At 41.7% G+C, this 19,042-nt stretch overlaps 1 protein-coding gene across 4 annotated transcripts; it reads right to left on the reverse strand.

Moving 5' to 3' along the window:
* Positions 1–2,719: 2,719 nt before the first annotated feature.
* On the reverse strand, positions 2,720–18,832 carry NUP42 (nucleoporin 42). 4 transcript variants are annotated; one of them, XM_055123854.1, is made up of 7 exons: positions 18,637–18,832; positions 16,777–16,996; positions 15,075–15,169; positions 11,668–11,744; positions 9,168–9,254; positions 7,821–7,896; positions 2,720–3,331 (listed from the first exon to the last, which is right to left on the reverse strand). In XM_055123854.1, exons 1-7 carry the CDS (start codon positions 18,746–18,748, stop codon positions 2,754–2,756), a joined length of 1,245 nt encoding a protein of 414 aa, XP_054979829.1. In that variant the 5' UTR covers positions 18,749–18,832; the 3' UTR covers positions 2,720–2,753. The 4 variants fall into 4 exon arrangements, with proteins under 4 accessions (XP_054979829.1, XP_054979831.1, XP_054979832.1 ...); XM_055123856.1 differs by lacking the exons at positions 15,075–15,169; positions 18,637–18,832 and adding an exon at positions 12,625–12,707 and having other exon boundaries at positions 16,777–16,911; XM_055123857.1 differs by lacking the exons at positions 16,777–16,996; positions 18,637–18,832 and adding an exon at positions 12,625–12,707.
* Between the last annotated feature and the right edge of the window lie 210 nt (positions 18,833–19,042).

Consider the following 19,042-nt stretch of genomic DNA (forward strand, 5'->3'; position numbering starts at 1 on the left):
ACTTGAATTTTGAGAGCTTGCGGTGACCAGAAAGTTCAGCCGAGACCCACAGGAGCTTTAATCTACCCACATGGTACACATAATTCATTCCCTCCAGGTAGGAACATTTGAGTAAACTGTAAGTTGACAAAAACACTGTAATACCTTTAGAGCTTGAGACAAAAGCAGGAACTCAGCCTACTTACCATTTGCACCAAGAATGCTTGGTTTCCAACATACACTCCTAGGATATAGATTCCCAAATGCTGGGGTTCCAGATATGTTAAAGTTATGCTACTTTTCTTTTTTTCTTCTTTTTCTTTTTTTTTTAAATTTTATTGAATCACTGTGAGATAGTTACAAACTTTCATGTTTGGTTTACAGTCTCACAATGATCAAACACTTATTCCTCCACCAATGCACATTCCGCACCACCAATATCCCAGGTATACCCCCTTTTCCCACCCACCCCCCGCTGCCTCTATGGCAGACAATATTCCCCATACTCTCTCTCTACTTTTGGGCATTACGGCTTGCAACACAAACACTGAGAAGTCATCATGTTTGTCCCATTATCTACTTTCGTCATGCATCTCCCATCCGACTGATTCCTCCAGCCATCATTGTCTTAGTGATCACCTCTCTATTCCATCCGCCTTCTCCCCTCCGCTCATGAAGCAGGCTTCCAGCTATGGGGCAATCCCCCTGGCCCTTGTATCTACTGTCCTTGGGTGTCAGCCTCATGTGATGTTATTCTATACTCCACAAATGAGTGCAGTCCTTCTATGTCTGTCCCTCTCTTTCTGACTCATTTCACTTAACATGCTACTTTTCTAAGGATAAATGGGTCTGGGAGTCTGGCTGGGGTTCAATTCCCAGCACCATTGCATCCTAAGACCCTACACTGAATTGCCAGTTGCTGCCAGGTAGTCAAAGAATTGCTGGTGGGCCCCCCATTTCACCTCCTAGGCAATGCTTAGGAAGGTGGCCCTCCTTCCCCCATCTCCCAAAAAGCTTAATAGAGAACTATCTCCAGAGGAGTAAATTATTTGTATACATATGATAAAGTTCTATTGTGTGCATTTTTTTTATTAGGCAAGACTTGATTTTCATGTTAAAAAAGAATCAGTTGAACCGACAGGAAGATGGCTCAAAGGGCAGGACCAGTGGGAGCTTTGCATGTGGAACATATGATCCCCCACACTTCATCTCACATCTACTCCAGCCCCCAGCACTGCTGGGAGCAGTCCTGAGTCATGTGCCAAGACAGCTCCAGCATAACAGGTTAAACAAAAACAAACATAATAAAAACATCAATACTAGACTGTTAGGCAACTGATCTGGCTGTAGTAGTTGATTTTTGAGGCCTGAGAAAGCAGCACAGAACCCAAATACATGTGCTTCAACTCAAGAAAGATCTCAGACATGAAATATACAGGGTCATACTCGCAGTCTGATCCCCAGTCAGGTCTGAAAATTCTAATAACCAACAGACTTGGTGAATCTTTACCCTATAATATCCAATGTGTACTCATGTGAAACCACAATCTTTATTCTTAAAATTCATCCATTTGGTAGAATATACAGGAGCAATAAATTATATAAAAATTAGGACAAGGTAAAAATTGGCTTAAAATTGAAGAAAATACAAATGGTGGTCCACAGGACTGCCAAAATTGCCAGAGACAAATAGATGAGCGGGGAGATGTCTCTTAGATCCTAAAAACTGTCAGCCTTTAGATAGATAAAATAAATAAATAAATAAATAAATAAATAAATAAATAAATATGGGGGCTGGAGCAGTAACACAGCGAGTAGGGCGTTTGCCTTGCATGTGGCTGACCTGGGTTCAATTCCCAGCATCCCATATGATCCCCAAGCACCGCCAGGAGTAATTCCTGAGTGTATGAGCCAGGAGTAACCCCTGTGCATAGCCGGGTGTGACCCAAAAAGCAAAAAAAAAATAAAATAAATATATATATTTTGGGGCCACACCTGGCAGTGCTGAGCTTACTTAGTTCAGGGTGTGTGTATATATATATATATATATATATATATATATATTTTGGGGGGGGCCACACCTGGCAGTGCTCAGAGCTTACTTAGTTCAGGGTGAGGCTCAGGTGACCACATGGAGTACTCGGGATCAAGCCTGGGTTGACTGCATGCAAGGTTGACTGCTTGCTGTACTATTGCTCTGGCACTAGAAAGCTAAATATTAAAAGATTTTTTCCCTTATTAATGGTTCTAAAATCTCTTTCTTCAAGCTTTAAGGAGTAACACAGTTGTGATGTAGAATGAGTGGTAATTTATTCAATGTATCCTGTTATTTCAGCTCCATTCATAATTATGTTGTCTTGTTTTTTAATACAATCTTGGCCTGGAGAGATAGTACAGTAGGTAGGGCACTTGCCTTGTAAGTGGCTGACTGGGGTTTGATCCCAGCATCTTATACGAACCTTGTGCAGTACCAGGAGTAATTCCTGAGTACAGAGCCAGTAGCAGTCCCTGAGCATCGCAAGGTGTAGCCTCAAAATCAAACAGGAAAATCTCTTAATGATTCATTTTGTTATGTTTTACAAAGAAAAAATGGTCACATCTCAAAACCCCAAGTTATTGTTGAAAGCTTATAATATATATTATAAATACAAATATATATTATACATATATATTTATATATAAGTAAATATGTAGGTATATATATTGTTTCTATAAGAACCACTCAAAACAATCTTAGAAGTTGCTCTTTTTGGTATTTAAAAATCCTCCTTTTATTAAATATTCAGAAGTGCTACAGGTGGTGGCTTTAATGGAATTTTTCCTAGAGTAAACTTCTTGGACTGAAATTGTTCTAGTTCTTCTGATGTCAGCTGATCCTTGGGTGTGAATAACACATTATCTGCTGTGGTGCTGCCATTTGAGGCCAGGAGAGAGGAGGACATGCTGCCACTTCCAAAGGTGTCACTGGATGGCCTGGTAAAAGCAGAGTGAGACTGGGAGCCTGGACCACCAAAACCAGTCACGGAACTGTTGCTGCCAAAGGCTGGGGCCACTGGAGAGCTCATAGGGCTTGTTGTCATGGAAGTTGGAAATCCTGAAAATCCAGATGATCCAAAACTTGAAGCTTCAGAAGTTTTAAAAGAAAATGAAGCAGCAGATGAGACACCAGGTTTTGCAAATCCAAAAGCTGGAGCAGAAGCAGGGATGGCTGAACTGGCAGAGGGTGCGGCTCCAAATGCTGACATACTCCCAAACACAGGAGCATTCCCAGAAGAGCCACTGCCAAATCCAGGGCTTGATTTAAAACTGAAATTCTGGACATTATTACTATTGCTATTATTTGCTGGAAAACCTATAAACAACAGAAAATAAAATCTGTTATAGTTAAAAAACACTTCTTTCTTTTTTATTTCTGCCATGCTGGATATTGAGAAGCTTGTTGGAAGGAAGAAGAGAAAAGTGAAAATGTGCGGTTTGAGCAAGTCCACTAAACTCTGCTCCACTTTGTTTGACTCATTTTCACAGTGACTTCGCTCAAGGAGGAGGCGTGGAGAAGCCACAAAAATTAGCAGTGGACTTCCTACTTCTGGCCTGGCTCCCTTTGGCCTCCTCATCTTATCAGACTTGCTAGTAAAGGATACCTACTCTGTTATAGAATGCAATGACAAGAACATTTTTAAAATTCTAAAAAGGTGCAGCTCTCACCAGTCTTTTCTGGTTAATAGAATTCTTTTGAAAACCACTCCTACAATATACTACTAAAGCTTAAGCTATAGAATCTTTCAAAGAAAATGCCCATTTATGGTCCTTATTCATTAATATTTTATAAGCTAAAGTTTTTTTGTGGTGATTTCCTAGTAACAGTCATACCTGTGATGGTGGAGATAGGAGGACACATAGTGCTTAGGGCCTGACAGATGTTAGGTCTATCCTGTCTTTACTTGAGCTATCTCCCTGGCTTGAGCCAGACCACCACCCCCTGCCCCCCACAAAGAAAACCCAAAACGAAAACAAAACAAAAAAACCCAACAACAACCAAAAAGCTCAAAACAAAGAGTTTTTTTTTTCCCCCTAGTGCCCGAGATCAAATTCAAATCTTATACATGCAAGGCATATCCTTTACTGCTGAGCCAAATTCTTTGAGGTTTTATAATGGAAGTTGGAGTTTAACACAACTATTATGAAAAAAATATCAGTATGGAGATTCCTTGAGAAATGAAAACAGAAATTCCAAATGATTCAGTTATTCCTCTTTGGGGTATATACCCAAAGTCGATAAAATACTAGTACACGAAATTGATATACTTAAAAGTTTATGCAGCACCACTCATAATAGTTAAAACTTGGCAATAACCTAGGTACCCATCAGCAGATAATAAGATAAAGATGTGGTCAGGGCCAGAGAGAGCTCAAAGGGCTAGTGCCCATGCTTTGTACACTGGAGATCTAGAATTGATCCCCAAAACCACATGGTCCTTTGAGCAACACTGGAATCAGTCCCCAAGCACAGATTTGGGAATAGTCTTAAGCACTGCTGGATACGACACCCCAACCCCAAATAAAAAAGATGTGGTCTGCAGGATAACATTGCTTTGTCCTTTCTCCCTAGCTGTACAGAGCTTAGGTTTATTGAGATACACCCATCACTGTGCTCCCGAGGCACACCCATTCCTGTGTGTTTATCTTTTTTTTTTTTTTGCTTTTTGGGTCACACCCGGCGATGCACAGGGGTTGCTCCTGGCTCTGCACTCAGGAATTACCCCTGGCGGTGCTCAGGGGACCATATGGGATGCTGGGAATCGAACCCGGGTCGGCCGCGTGCAAGGCAAACGCCCTACCTGCTGTGCTATTGCTCCAGCCCCTGTGTGTTTATCTTTAACCTCTTCTCTGTGCTCTGCTTCCCCCACTGGTCAATCACCTCTACACCCAAATCAGACTCTGCTGATTTGTATTTGAAGTGAAATACTGCTTTTCTCCTTCTCTTATGTTCTTTTGCACAGTTTATTTATTTATTATTTACTTTTACTTTATTTTTTAATTAGTAAATCACTGTGAGGGTACAGTTACAGATTTACACATTTTCATTCTTGTGTTTCCCTCATACAATGTTCGAGAACCCATCCCTCCACCGGTGCCCATTCTCCACCACCAATGAACCCAGTATCCCTCCCACCCCCAATCCCATCCCCCCACCCCACCCCACCCTGCCTCTGTGGCAGGGCATTCCCTTTTGTTCTTTCTCTTCTTTTGGGTGTTGTGGTTTGCAAAAGGGGCACTGAGTGGCCATCATGTTTAATCCATAGTCTACTTTCAGCACGCATCTCACGTCCTGAGCGGGTTCTCCAACCACATTTTACTTGGTGTTCCCTTCTCTATCTGAGCTGCCTTTTCCCCCAGCATGTAAGGCCGGCTTCCAAGCTGTGGAGCCAACCTCCTGGTACTTATTTCTACTATTCTTGGCTGTTAGTTTCCTACTCTGTTATTTTATATTCCACAGATGAGTGCAATCTTTCTATGTCTGTCTCTCTCTTTCTGACTCATTTCACTTAGCATGATGCTTTCCATGTTGATCCACTTATATGCAAAGTGCGTAACTTCATCTTTTCTAACAGCTGCATAGTATTCCATTGTATAGATGTACCAAAGTTTCTTTAACCAGTCATCTGTTCTCAGGCACTTAGGTTTTTTTCCAGATTCTGGCTATTGTAAACAGTTGCACAGTTTACTTTAGAACAATGTCCTTTTTGTATAGAAACAGGAAGACAGTTAATGCAATGCTTTTATAGCTTGGGAATTAACTGACTCCAAATGATATTCACTCCCAGGCATCTGTATTCTTGACTTAAGCCTCAGTTGCCCTTAGTTCCTAGCACCCCAAAAGCAGGGTCCTGCCAAGGGAGTAGATAGATCCAGGGCAAGTTGTGAGCTACCCTGACACTGAAACGGGCCAGGCCAAGTGCCATAATACTTAACTGTAAGTTAAGAGCAGAGTCATGGACAAATTCTGTCACGATCCAAAGACTAACAACTAGATTAGGATTCTGCTAGGGTTAAGAAAGACTAATCTGGCCTGAGCACTGTAGCCTGGGATCTATAGCAAGATGTTCCCAGGAGAGCCACCCTACAAGTTTAATATATCTCTTCCTGTGTCCATAGAAAAGATTACTTAGAAGTTAGTAAATTTTACTTACTTGGTTGTTAGACTATAGAAAGGAGAAAACACACCCCAGGTGATATTTGCCCTTGTGCGGATCTCCTGGCTGCAGGAGATATCTGTTTTCCCTTGGAAGGAAGGGCTTTCATATGTTGATTGTGCTATCTCATCTGGGTGTAGTTGCTACCTCCAATTCATGGAGGTTGGTGGGGCAAGACTAAGGCTTCCGGAAGGAGCGCAGAGAGACTAGCACTGGAGGAGATGGAAAACAGGGCAGTGTGAGACTGGAATGGGGCGCTTAGTGAGACTGGAATAGGTGTGTGGGGAGAATGGAATAAACAGCAACTGATCACCAACCAGTCTGGCAGCCCTGTTCCCTCCTTCATGTGTTTGCTGGTGGGGGCTGCAGGCCGGGGTGGGGAAGCGGTTCATGGCCACTGAATGTACGTGGCAGGTGAGAGAGAGAGAGAGATGACCATCGCTGCAGCTGCAATCATTTATTTATTTTGTGAATATGCAGTGGTCTATAAACATAGTGGAATATTATTTAGCAATAAAAATAAAAAATCAGGTGCTTGAGAGACAGTACAGTGGGTAGGGCATGAGCCAACTTGGATTTGATCCCCAGCACCCCATATGGTCCCCTGAGCCCACCAGGAGCGATATTTTAGTGCAAAGCCAGGAGTGAACCCTGAGCACTGACAGACATGGCCCCAAAAATGAGAGAAAGACAGAAAGAGAGAGAGACAGAGAGACAAAGACAGAGAGAGAGAGAGAGAGAGGACAAAATCATACCATTTGCAACAAACAATATAGATAGACTTCGAGATAGTACTAAATGAAATAGTTACGTGGAGAAAAACAAACATGATTTTACTTCATTGTGGAAGATAAAGAAATAAAACCAAACTGGGAGAACACATGTCTAACATATTCATGTTAAACATCAAGGCCTTGAGTTTGGCCTGGCAATACATGGCACCATGGGTACTGTGAGCACTATGAAGGTGTGGCTCTGGTGTACCCAAGTACTGCTGGGCTGGATCCCATGCCCCAGCATGTTTGGAAGTACCCTTATTTCATTAAAAAACAAAATAAATTGGAACAAATGAATAAAACTCTCAGTACAATATAACAGTGGTTATTAAAATGTATGGGTTAAGGGGGCTGGAGCAATAGCACACCGGGTGGGTGTTTGCCCTGCACGTGGCCGACCCGGGTTCAATTCCTCCGCCCCTCTTGGAGAGCCCAGCAAGCTAGTGAGAGTATTGCGCCTGCATGGAAGAGCCTGGCAAGCTCCCCGTGGTGTATTCGATATGCCAAAAACAGTAACAATAAGTCTCACAATGGAGGCGTTAATGGTGCCTGCTTGAGCAAATCGATGAGCAAGGGGATGACTGTGATACAGTGTACAGTGATGGGTTTTATATATATATATGTATGTATATATATATATATATGTATGTATATATATATGTATATATCCACACACATATAATGTGTACATATAGAAATGTAGTATAAACAGATATTGACTTAGTAAGTTGTATACTTGAAACCTATATGCTACTAATGAATTGTGCATCAATAAAATATTAAACATTAAATGGCAGTTAAAGTATCTTAATGACTTTATGATTTGGAACCCATAAAATTCCATAAAGTCCTTCATTATTTTATCACTTACCTGATGATCCAAACACTGCTGTTTGCCTACTGCCAAATCCAAATGAAGAAGTTGCTTGATTTCCTCCATCAGAGAGCTATTAAAAAATTATGCAAAAAATAAAGTACTTGAAGACTTCACAAATACCTCTCCATACACTTTATAGTTTATGAAAATTTAATTGTTTAACATTAAAAAATGCCAAGATGAATATGTCCACAACTCTAAACATTGAAAGTGACTCACAATTTAAAAAAACCTTACCACTAAAATATATATACTATGTTCCTGAAAATAGTCTATTTTCTTACTACTTCCTGTTTTAGACATGTGGTCATTGTCAGAAAAGCATAATACTTTTCTGACAGAAGAACAAAAAAAACAATTGTAGTATCTTTTTTCTAGATGATGATACAGTTCTCTGAGTATCACAATTATTTTTCTTTTTTTTTCCATTTTTCTTGGTTCTGGGACCACTCAGGGATTGCCTGGTGGTAAGTGGGGGACCACATGGCACTAGGCATGAACCCATAGAGCAGAACGTGTATTCTGACTCTCTGATTCCATTAATTCTTTTTTGTTTTGTTTTGTTTTAGGTTTTTGAGCCACACCTGGCAGTTCTCAGAGCTTACTTACTCCTGGATCTGCACTCATGGATCATGCCTGACGACTCTCAGGGAACCATACAGAGTGCTCAGGATGCTAGGGAGTGAACCTTTGTCAGTCAATCGTTTTCATTTTCTTTCTTTCTCTCTCCTTCCCTCCCTCCCTTCTTTTGTGGTACCATAATTTTTTTTTTAACTTTATTTTTTTCTCTCTTTTTTTAAATTTTTGAATCACTGTGAGATACAGTTACAAAGCTTTCATGTTTGGGGCTGGAGCAATAGCACAGCGGGTAGGGCGTTTGCCTTGCACTCGGCCGACCCGGGTTCGATTCCCAGCATCCCATATGGTCCCCTGAGCACCGCCAGGAGTAATTCCTGAGTGCAGAGCCAGGGAGTAACCCCTGTGCATTGCCGGGTGTGACCCAAAAAGCAAAAAACAAAACAAAACAAAACAAAAACAAACCTTTCATGTTTGAGTTTCAGTCATACAATGATCCAAACACCCATCCCTCCACCACTGCACACTTTATACCACCAATGTCCCTAGAATCCCCCACTACATCCCACCACCCCATGCTTCCATGGCAGACAACTTCCCCCATACTCTCTACTTTTGGGCATTATGTGGCCCCATAATTCTTTTTTTAATGGTTCAATAATTCTTGACTGAAAATGTTACCTTTGCTTTCTAAACCCAAAGTGAAATTCTGTGCAAACAAACAACTAGAAAGTAAGTCTCTAGAGAAAACTTTCTATTACTCACCAAAGATATTTTAGTAGATGTATTTAGATTTTTTAGTTCATTTATCCTGTTCCGCCACTGATTTATTAACTGCTGAACGGAATTTAGCTGAAAAAAGGAGACAAAAATAATTGTTTGCTTTAATTCATAACAACTTTTTTTTGGCCTTTATTTGCAAAAGTATAAAAAGTTCATAAAACACTTTTTATGGGTCAAGAAAACAAGCAAAAATAAACAAGTATCACTTCTGGGCCTTTTGGCTAAGATCAAATGTAAAAATAAACAAGTAGGATTACATCAAATTACAAAGCTACTGTACAGAAAAATAAAGATGACTAGAATAAACTGACTGGGAGAAAATAGTTGCTTACCACACATCTGACAATGAAGTAATACTCAAGAGCTATAAAACATTCACAAAAACAAAACAAAACAAACTAAACCCTTGGTTGGAGAAATAGCACAGGATGCTTGTATTGCACTAGGCTGACCTGGGTTTAATTCCCTGCACCCCAAATTGTCCCCCAAGGCCACCAGGAATGATCCCTGCTTGCAGAAATAAGAGTAAGCCCTGAGCACCAGGAATGGCCTGAAACAAAAGACACCAAAAACAATAAAATAACAAAAGAACTCTGACGGAAAAAAAAAAAAGGAAAAAGTGCTTAATAGACATACCCTTAAAGGAAACATACAGATAGCCAATTGGTAAGTAAAAAAGTGCTCTTTATCAATTATCATCAGACAAATGTAAATAAGTAGTGTGAGGTATGAGCTATCACCTCACACTACTGAGACTGACACATAACAAAAGGAGAAGTAACAAGTGCTGGTGGGAATGTAGGAAAAAAGCAACCTGTACATGCTATTGGTGAGAGTGTCATCTGGCTCAGTTTCCATGAAAATAGTATAGAAAGTTCTCAAAAATATGAATAGAGCTTCCATAATACCCGACGACTCCACTTCTCGGTATTTATCCCAAGAATCCCAAACCAGTATTTGTGTTGTATGTTCATTGTAGCACTATTCATGATAGCCAAGTTCTGGAAACAACCCAACTGCCCAAGAACAGATGAACGGATCAAGAAACTGGCCCATCACACAATGGTATAATACTTGGCCCTAAGAAAAAATGAAATCTTATAATTTACTGCTATGTAGATGGCACTAGAGATACTACACCAAGTGACATCAGTAAGAAAGAAAGGGACAGACAGAGAATGATCTCTTTCATATGTGGAATGTAAAAAGAACACAGCAAGGGAATTAAAAATGGTCAATAGGGGCTGGAGTGATAGCACAGCGGGTAGGGCGTTTGCCTTGCACGCGGCCGACCCGGGTTCGAATCCCAGCATCCCATATGGTCCCCTGAGCACCGCCAGGGGTGATTCCTGAGTGCATGAGCCAGGAGTGACCCCTGTGCATCGCCAGGTGTGACCCAAAAAGCAAAAAAAAAAAAAAATAAATAAAAATGGTCAATAGTAACAGAGCCAAAGAGTAGGGCTGAAGAAATGAATTTGTCAGGGGTTGGAGTGGGGAAAGTGAGAGAGGACCTGGGGAAACTGGTGGAGGGATGCTGTAATTGTGGGGGTGGGTAGGTGTTAGAACACTGTCACTGTCACCCCACTGTTCATCGACTTGCTCGAGCGGGCACCAGTAACGTCTCCATTGTGAGACTTGTTCTTACTGTTTTTGGCATATCAAATACAAGACGGGTAGCTTGCCAGGCTCTACTCTCGGCAGCTTGCTAGGCCCTCCGAGAGGAGCGAGGAATCAAACCCAGGTCAGCCGAGTGCAAGGCAAATGCCCTACCTGCTGTGCTATCGCTCCAGCCTGTTAGAACACTAGATGCCTGAAACACTACTATCAACAGTATTGTAAATCATGATGCTCGAATAAAAAAGTGAAAGAAAAAACATTTTCATGGTTCCTAACTTGTAAAATTTGCATCGACTTGCCTCCGTTTCCCAACGATAATCCAGTTATGGTCTCCTCTCCCTTTCTCTAACTCTGTGTGTACCCGGTTAAAAAATCCTAAGTACCTGGCAGCAGAGTGCTAGTTAAATTTGGATTAAGAGGCAAGCATGCATTAGCAGAAATGTATGCCCATGGCTATAGATAACAGAAAAACACAGTTTTAATCTTTCCTTTAAGCATCTAAATTGCAATATGAGGATGTTTATCTGTGCAACAGTCTATATCGTACTTAACTTTGCACTCATCATGGTGTCTGCATCTAAGAGTTACCATTTAAATGTCTGTCAAATGTAAAATTGCTTTCTGGGGTTGATTATGGGTAATTCATAATAAAAGTAGTGCTATTCTTAGTTACTACAGTCAAAATATATCATCATTTAAGATAACCAATGCATTTCTAATAAATAATTTACAAAATAAAACATTGTCCTAAAAACTCATCACCCTCATTCACTTTTGTGAACACAACAAGCAAGTCACTACTAGCCAAGAAAGCAGGGATTAAGGGCTAATCTGTTATGGATAGAGGAATAGAAAATAAACTTACATAGCTCTGTAAGTTATTGCTTCTTAAGAAGTTATAATATTCAAGTCTCAATTCCTCTGGTGAAATGTCTGTAAAACCTGAAGTGAGGAATTAATTGGAATCTTTAAAGTAAATGCCAATACTTTTGATATTACCTTAAAACTAGAGGTGCTGCAAGAAAATATGCTAATGTTGATCATTAAAGAAATTTTACACTCATAAAAAAATCCAAAGCCTAATCTCTCTCATGTTTAAGCATTGTCACTGTCACTGTCATCCCATTGCTCATCGATTTGCTCGAGCCGGCACCAGTAACATCTCTATTGTGAGACTTGTTGTTACTGTTTTTGGCATACTGAGTATGCCACGGGTAGCCTGCCAGGCTCTGCTGTGTGGGAGAGATACTCTCGGCAGCTTGCCTGGCTCTCTGAGAGGGGCAGAGGAACCCGGATCGGCCATGTGCAAGGCAAACGCTCTACCAGCTGTGCTATCGCTCCAGCCCTTCATGTTTAATAAAACATAAAATCAGAGTATGGTTTTACTACTGAATGGGAATATTCTAAAAGAATGGGAGAGTAAGAAATAACAGAGAATGGGGCTGGAGCAATAGTACAGCGGGTAGGGCATTTGCCTTGCACGTGGCCGACCTGGGTTCGATTTCCAGCATCCCCTATGGTTCCCCAAGCACTGCCAGGAGTAATTCCTGAGTGAATGAGCCAGGAGTAACCCCTGTGCACCTCTGGGTGTGACCCAAAAACAAAAACAAAAAAAAAAACAAAAAAAAAGAAAATCTAGTAAATAAATGCAAACTAAATATTATATTAAAATACTATTAAAAATAGAAAATACTTTAGACTGGCAAAAAATTAAACAATAATGTTTATTATTATTAAAGATAAAGTCAGATGTGTATTTTCCTAGATTATTATTAAGGGAGTAAAGGGGTTGGAGAGATAGTACAGCAGGTAAGGCACTTGCCTTGCATGCAGCTGATCTGGGTTCAATCCCTGGCACCCCAAATGGTCACCTGTGCACAGCCAGGAGTAATCCTTGAGCACCACCTGGTATGGCCCAAATACAAAAACAAAAACAAAAGGTACAATTTTTCTGGGAAGAAAATTACTAATAGGCATCAAATGCCTTAAAAATGTTCAGATCAGAGGCTACGGAGAGAGTACAGTAGGTGAGGCACTCGTCTTGCACATGGCTGACCCTGGTTCAATCCCAGTACCACATGTGGTCCCCAGAACAAGGCCAGGAGTGATCACAGAGCTCAGAGACTGGAGTAAGCCCTGAACACAGCTGAGTAAGTCCTCAAACAAACAAAAACTAAACAAAAAGATCCTATCAGGCCAAGGAGAGGGCTCCAAGGACAAGAAATTTGCATGGTCCTCCAAACACAGCTGGGAGTTGGCTCCTGAGCACTAAGCAGGAGCAGCCCACAAGCATACAATTAGAAAAGTTTTTCAAGAAAGGGGGAAAAAAGTTCATTATTACTTTCTACAGAGAATTACTTGTAAGCAAATTATCAGGAATTTGTCAGCCAGGTCACAGTATCCTGAAAAGCTCTCCTATTCTGCAAATGAAGAAAATGGCAAATGTTCAGATCAGAACACTGGAGTACCTCTAACAACTATCTTTACCATCTTTGCTAACTAATTAAGTATAAAAACCTTGAAATCATTTTGTATTTCTCTTTCCCCTTACCTAATCAATCAGCATCCTACCAATTCTAGCTTCAAAACAAATATGAGCTTGGCCAATTCTGTCTCCAATGCTGGTAACTTTAGCAGTGGTTAGAGGACAGTCAATAGCAGTGGTTCCCTAAGTCAACTCCTATTTTGATTCCTGTAAGAGATTATATCACTCTCCGATTCAAAATTCTTCAAAGTTACACATTGTATTATGCCCAAAATGGTCTGGTCCCGAGCTGCCTCTCTGGCACAAGGTCATATTTTTCTTACCCTATTCTCCTTCAGTTACTTAGGCCTCACTAGTCTGCAAACAAGCTAATAACCTTGTTCCTCCCAGGGTCTCTGAACAAGGTACTTTTATTTCCAAAAAAAGTGTTTTCCTGAATCTTCCCATTACTGACAACTTCTATGGAAAAGAACACTGCTCCCTAGTTACTTTCTCTTTCTACCAGTTAGGTTCAACTGGAGTTCCTTATCTGAACCAGAGAATATAGAAAATGATGAGTGACTATTTTTCTTTTTTTGACAGTGGGGGTGCCCACACCTGGTGGTGCTAAGGGCTTATTTCTGGCTCTGTGCTCAGGGTCAATTATTCTTGGCTCAAGGGACCATATGGCTTGCAGGGATTGAATCTGGGTAAGCTGCGTGCAAGACAAATGCTTTACCTTCTGTACTACTGCTCCAGCCCCAAAGCTTAAGTTATCTTTTACAACAAGCACTTGTTCCATGCCTGCACCCATGTTCTCCTAAGCACCAAGCTGGGAGTAGCACCACCGGGTGTGGGCAAAAAACCCCAAACAAATAAGCAAAACCTCAGACTAAAACAAAAAAGTAAATATCTTCCAAGTGCCTAAGTTTAAATATAGCCATAATTGTCAATAACTCCTTCAAATATAAATATTCTGTGGAAAAATGACTAGTTCAGCTAACAGCTAGATGGTCATTCAAGTGCTTTTTATCCCCTAGCACTTAGAATAAGGTTGGGTACAAAAAACTTTAACAGATATTTCTTGAATAAATGTGAATACATAACTAAGAAGTGGTATTATACAAATGCTCACAAAGAATAGGTAGGTGGAAACCCGAGAGTTCTAAGGGACTGCCAGGGTTTCTAACTGCTAGGTACGTCCCATTTCACTTAACAGGGACCCAGGACTACCCAGAATGAACTTGGAAAAGCATGGTGGTCTGAAGTTTCAGCCCAGAAAGGCTGTGGGGACTGTGCACAAAAGAAAATGGGAAGAAACTGAGTATTCTAGGGAAATGCTACCCTAAGACTCCTTATCTTCAGACATTATCTCCCAGGATAGTTCTCAACATGCCTATGAAAAAAGAACTATTCTTAGAAGATGGAAGGGAAAGAGAAAAGAACAGAATCAGATTGTAATGGCAAGTAGGATTCGACACTTTAACTCACTGCAGGCAGCTAAATTCTGAAGTTATAAATGTAGGAAACTTGAGAGTGCAGAGCTTCTTTCTGAGATTACAGAATTGATAGGGTGGTGGTCCAAATCCGACTACATTCTCATGATAACAATGTTATTTTAGAAAACCTTCCAACATTAGCCTGAATTATGAAGTCTTACTAGAACATTTGAAAACTTTAAGCAATGTCCAAATTCTAACTGATATGAATTTGTGGTTAATTTCTCTACTTGGCATTGTCTTAGTTTTAGAATAGTTTTTAGAAACAATAGTTTAAAAACATTTTAAAAACATTAATTTTTCAATTACCTGAAATATTAGATTTCTTTTTCACTGATGAGTAAACTGAAAACATCCACTGCCCTGATGACTCCCAAATCTCCATATCTTTTATAATTCCTTCCCTGGGGGGAAAAAGGATATTTTTCATCTGCTGGCCAAATTTTATCATTTGTAATCTTCATCACTAAAAAGAAAACTTTTTATTTTGCTTTTTTTGGGCCACACTCGACAGCACTCAGGGTTTACTCCTGACTCTATGCCCAGGGATCACTCCTGGCAATTCTCAGGGTCCTGTGGAATGATCTTTGGTCAGCAATGTGCAAGATAGCACCTTACCCACACTACATTTTCCAAAGAATCTTGGTTCCTCATTTTTTGGGTTGAGGGTCACACCCAGTGGTTCTCAGGGGGATAATTACTGATGAAGTGTTCAGGACTGAATCAGAAACTTCCACAAGTACCCCAGCCCTTTGAGCCATCTCCCACAACACAGAAGAATGTTCTTTAAATTCATAGGAACTTATAGAAATAAATATAAATATTTCATGACTAGAGATAGTATTATAACATTAAAGAAGTTCATAAGTTTAGTTTTTTCATACACAGAACCATTTACTGAGAATTAAACATTTTAATCATAAAAATATATATTAAGGGATCCAATACTAATTTTTTTTAATCTTCCTTTGTTCATTAACATCAATGATCATTTAGCTAGGAAGGAAAGCACCATGTAAGTAATATAAAACCATAAAAAATTTTAGGAGAGTAGGATAAAAGAGATAATTATCAAATTCTCACATTTTGTAAGAAAGGGAAAGAAAACAATGTCTACAGTTATTATACTGGGAAAACCATGGGTAGATTGGCTCTAATTAAATATTCCCTTATCCAAAATGGTACAATTAGTAAAACTGATAGCTACTACAGGAAATATTGCATCCAATTTAGAACTTTTACAAAATATTAAATATAAGAATGATAGTTTCATTTGTACTTTCCTTTCCTTTTTTGGGGGGGGGAGGGCGCAGCACTATATTAGGATAGAACTCAGAGCTCTTACAGGTAAGGCTTATACTCTTTCTACCACTAAGCCACATCCTGGCCATTTTCACCCTTCTTTTAAAAGTCAGCTGCATATGATATGGGGTTCAAAGTACTTACCTGTAGTTATATTTAGTCACAGGAATAAAACCCTAGTAGAATATGGTACTAAGCAGGGAGCCAAGGAAACTGTTATAATCAGGCACTGCATTGGAACCAATCATAATTCTACTATGAATGTTCTCAGACTGTCATGAATCTATTCTAAAGTAATAAAAGAAACTGGAATCCAGGTGAATGAGATAACTAAAGATTTCAGAAAGAAAACTACAAGAGTTTGTAATGACCTCTAAGATAAAAAACTGTTTTGAGTTATCTTTTGTTTTGTAAAGAATTTATAATTTATAACAAATGACAGCAGGCCTGAGACATTCATAATACTGAATGATTAAAAAAAATGGAAAAAGGATACTTAGCTCCTAAGAAGGCACTGCAATGATATACCTAGATGATGTATTTTAAACAAAAAAAAATCCAATATCTATATATGCAAAGTATTATCTCTGAGAGGATCACTAGTAATTTTTCTTTCTGCTTATACCGATTCTTCAATAATGTAAAACATTATAGGTGCTGTTGGAAAAAAACCAAAATGATAGAAATGTCTTTGAAGGCTTTCACTTACAGAATCTTCTTCTCATCTTTCTGCTCATCCGAGTTAAGAGAATTAAATGGGTTCTGAGGCAATCCAAAATCCCTGTTCCTGCTGGCTGAACCGCCAGAATCAAAGGAACCAAAAGATGACTTTTCTTGATCTCTGCTGCCCCCCCATGGTGAGGATCGGGAGAAACTGGATGGCTGGATGACACTGGAGTACCTCTGGTTGCTGGTGTTCCAGCCCCGTCCTTAAATAAATAAGATAAAACAAGAATTTTACTGGAAACGCCTCTGAAAACCTCTTACTATGGGAAGACAATATGCAAGAAGTCTAAATAAAAGAGCAGCATATTAAAGAGTTTGCTGATATAAAAGATTTAGGTTTTATTCCGTCCTTTAAAGACACTTGCTTAGGAATATTTGATTTAAGCCTTTCCTCAGGGAAAACTATGCAACTATTTTCCACAGGGAGACTCTAGAGATACCCTATATGCTAATAAAGTACACTGCGGTCCTCCACGGTTTTTGAGTTATTTCTAATATTTCTTAAATACGAAATAAAACAACAGGATTCTCTATCCTGTGTCTGTTTTGGGGTCAAGATGCTGAGGGGAGTCGTACATGGGAAGCATGTGTTCTACCATTCAGCCGCAAACCTAGCCCCTCTCTCTTTTATGTTCAAAAAACCAAACCAAACTAAACCAACCCCCAACCCCTGCACCAACGCAGAGTCACTGCACCAACACTTTGTAGTCGGAGCATTTCACCTTCTTTTCTGATTAAATCAGAAGACATGCCATCATATAAACTAAAAACTGGAGTGATGGGAGCTATTCTTGGTGAAGATTCACCTTGCAACGCTAACACGTGAGAATAAAGCATTTAGCGAAAAGCGGCCGCCTCCAGGGAGCGGTATCAGATGCGAAACCACAACGCAACGCAGAGTGTAAAGGTGAGGCGAACTGAGCAGAAGGGGCAGGAAGGAGGGAGAGGGAGAGGGAGAGGGAGAGGGAGAGGGAGAGGGAGAGGGAGGGAGAGGGAGAGGGAGAGGGAGAGGGAGGGAGAGGGAGAGGGAGAGGGAGAGGGAGAGGGAGGGAGGGAGGGAGGGAGGGAGGGAGGGAGAGAGAGAGAGAGAGAGAGAGAGAGAGAGAGAGAGAGAGAGAGAGAGAGAGGGCGGGAAGAGTCCGTATCTGCGATTCCCATATGGGTTAAATTCCAATCTCAAAATAACCTAATTTATCCAAGCTGACCTTCTAACCCTCGGGGATTCTACGGTTTCACAGTATCGGACAGTCGCTTCTGCCACAACCGGTTCAGTGAAATATTCCGAAAGCTTCGTTTAGGGGTTAGGGGCTAGGCCAGTGCCACCCCATCCCACCGAGACCGGAGTTCCTAAGTGGGAGTCCCCAAGCTCCCGGGTTAGGCAGTAACATTTACTCCCAAGGTCAGGGATTGCTGACACAGAGCGGCGGGACGGCCCGGGAGCTCCCAGCACACTAGCAAAGGGGTGCGGCTCTGACCCCATTGGCTAGTCCCACCCGGGGGTGAGGGAAGGGGAGAAGTGTCGTGAATTCCATTCACGGCGTCCAGGGAAAGCCCAGAAGACACGCATCCGAGGGCCCGGAAGCGTCGTGGCGCAAGGTGTTGGGTGCCCCGGGCACCCCGCGGCCAGGGGCCCCTGAAATCCGCCGGGTGACCAAGGCACGCCCCGCCAAGCCGCGGGGCTCCCTCGGGCGCTCCGCAGAGCTCCCCGGCCCGGGAGGCGGCGCGTCACAGCCCCGTCGCGCCAGCGACAGGCGCCACGCGCGAGGCCGTTGATCGCGGGTCCGGGCCACCCCACCCCCGCCCCCGGGCCAGGCCAGAGACGCGGCGGCGAGGGGACCATCACCTGAGGACTGTTGCTGACGTCCCCCGCCCGCCCCCCTGGCGCCGGGATGTTCGTTCCAGCACCGGTCTCCAAAGCGGCACCGGCCCTGAAGGAAGAACTGACAAACGGTCATCGCGAAGGCGTCGGCCACAGAGCTGCTCTTCCGGCGGCAGCGCGGGCCAGCCGCCCGCAGAGCCCTCAGTTTCCCCGGGCCCGCCCCGTGACGTCATCCGCTCGCGCCCGGCGCCGCGTCTTTCTCGCGTTTATCCCGCCCCTCGGGTTATGAGAGGCGTGGGTTGCGCCCAATCAGAAGTGAGATGAGCGGACTCTAGCGCACCAGGCGGGTTACATACGAGGCGCGAGGCTTGAAGTTTCTGCAGAAAGAGACGCGTGCGATGGGCTGGAGACCGCGAAGAGGGCTTGAGGT

The sequence above is a fragment of the Sorex araneus genome, chromosome 1 (assembly GCF_027595985.1).
Source record: "Sorex araneus isolate mSorAra2 chromosome 1, mSorAra2.pri, whole genome shotgun sequence".
Taxonomy (NCBI): domain Eukaryota; kingdom Metazoa; phylum Chordata; class Mammalia; order Eulipotyphla; family Soricidae; genus Sorex; species Sorex araneus.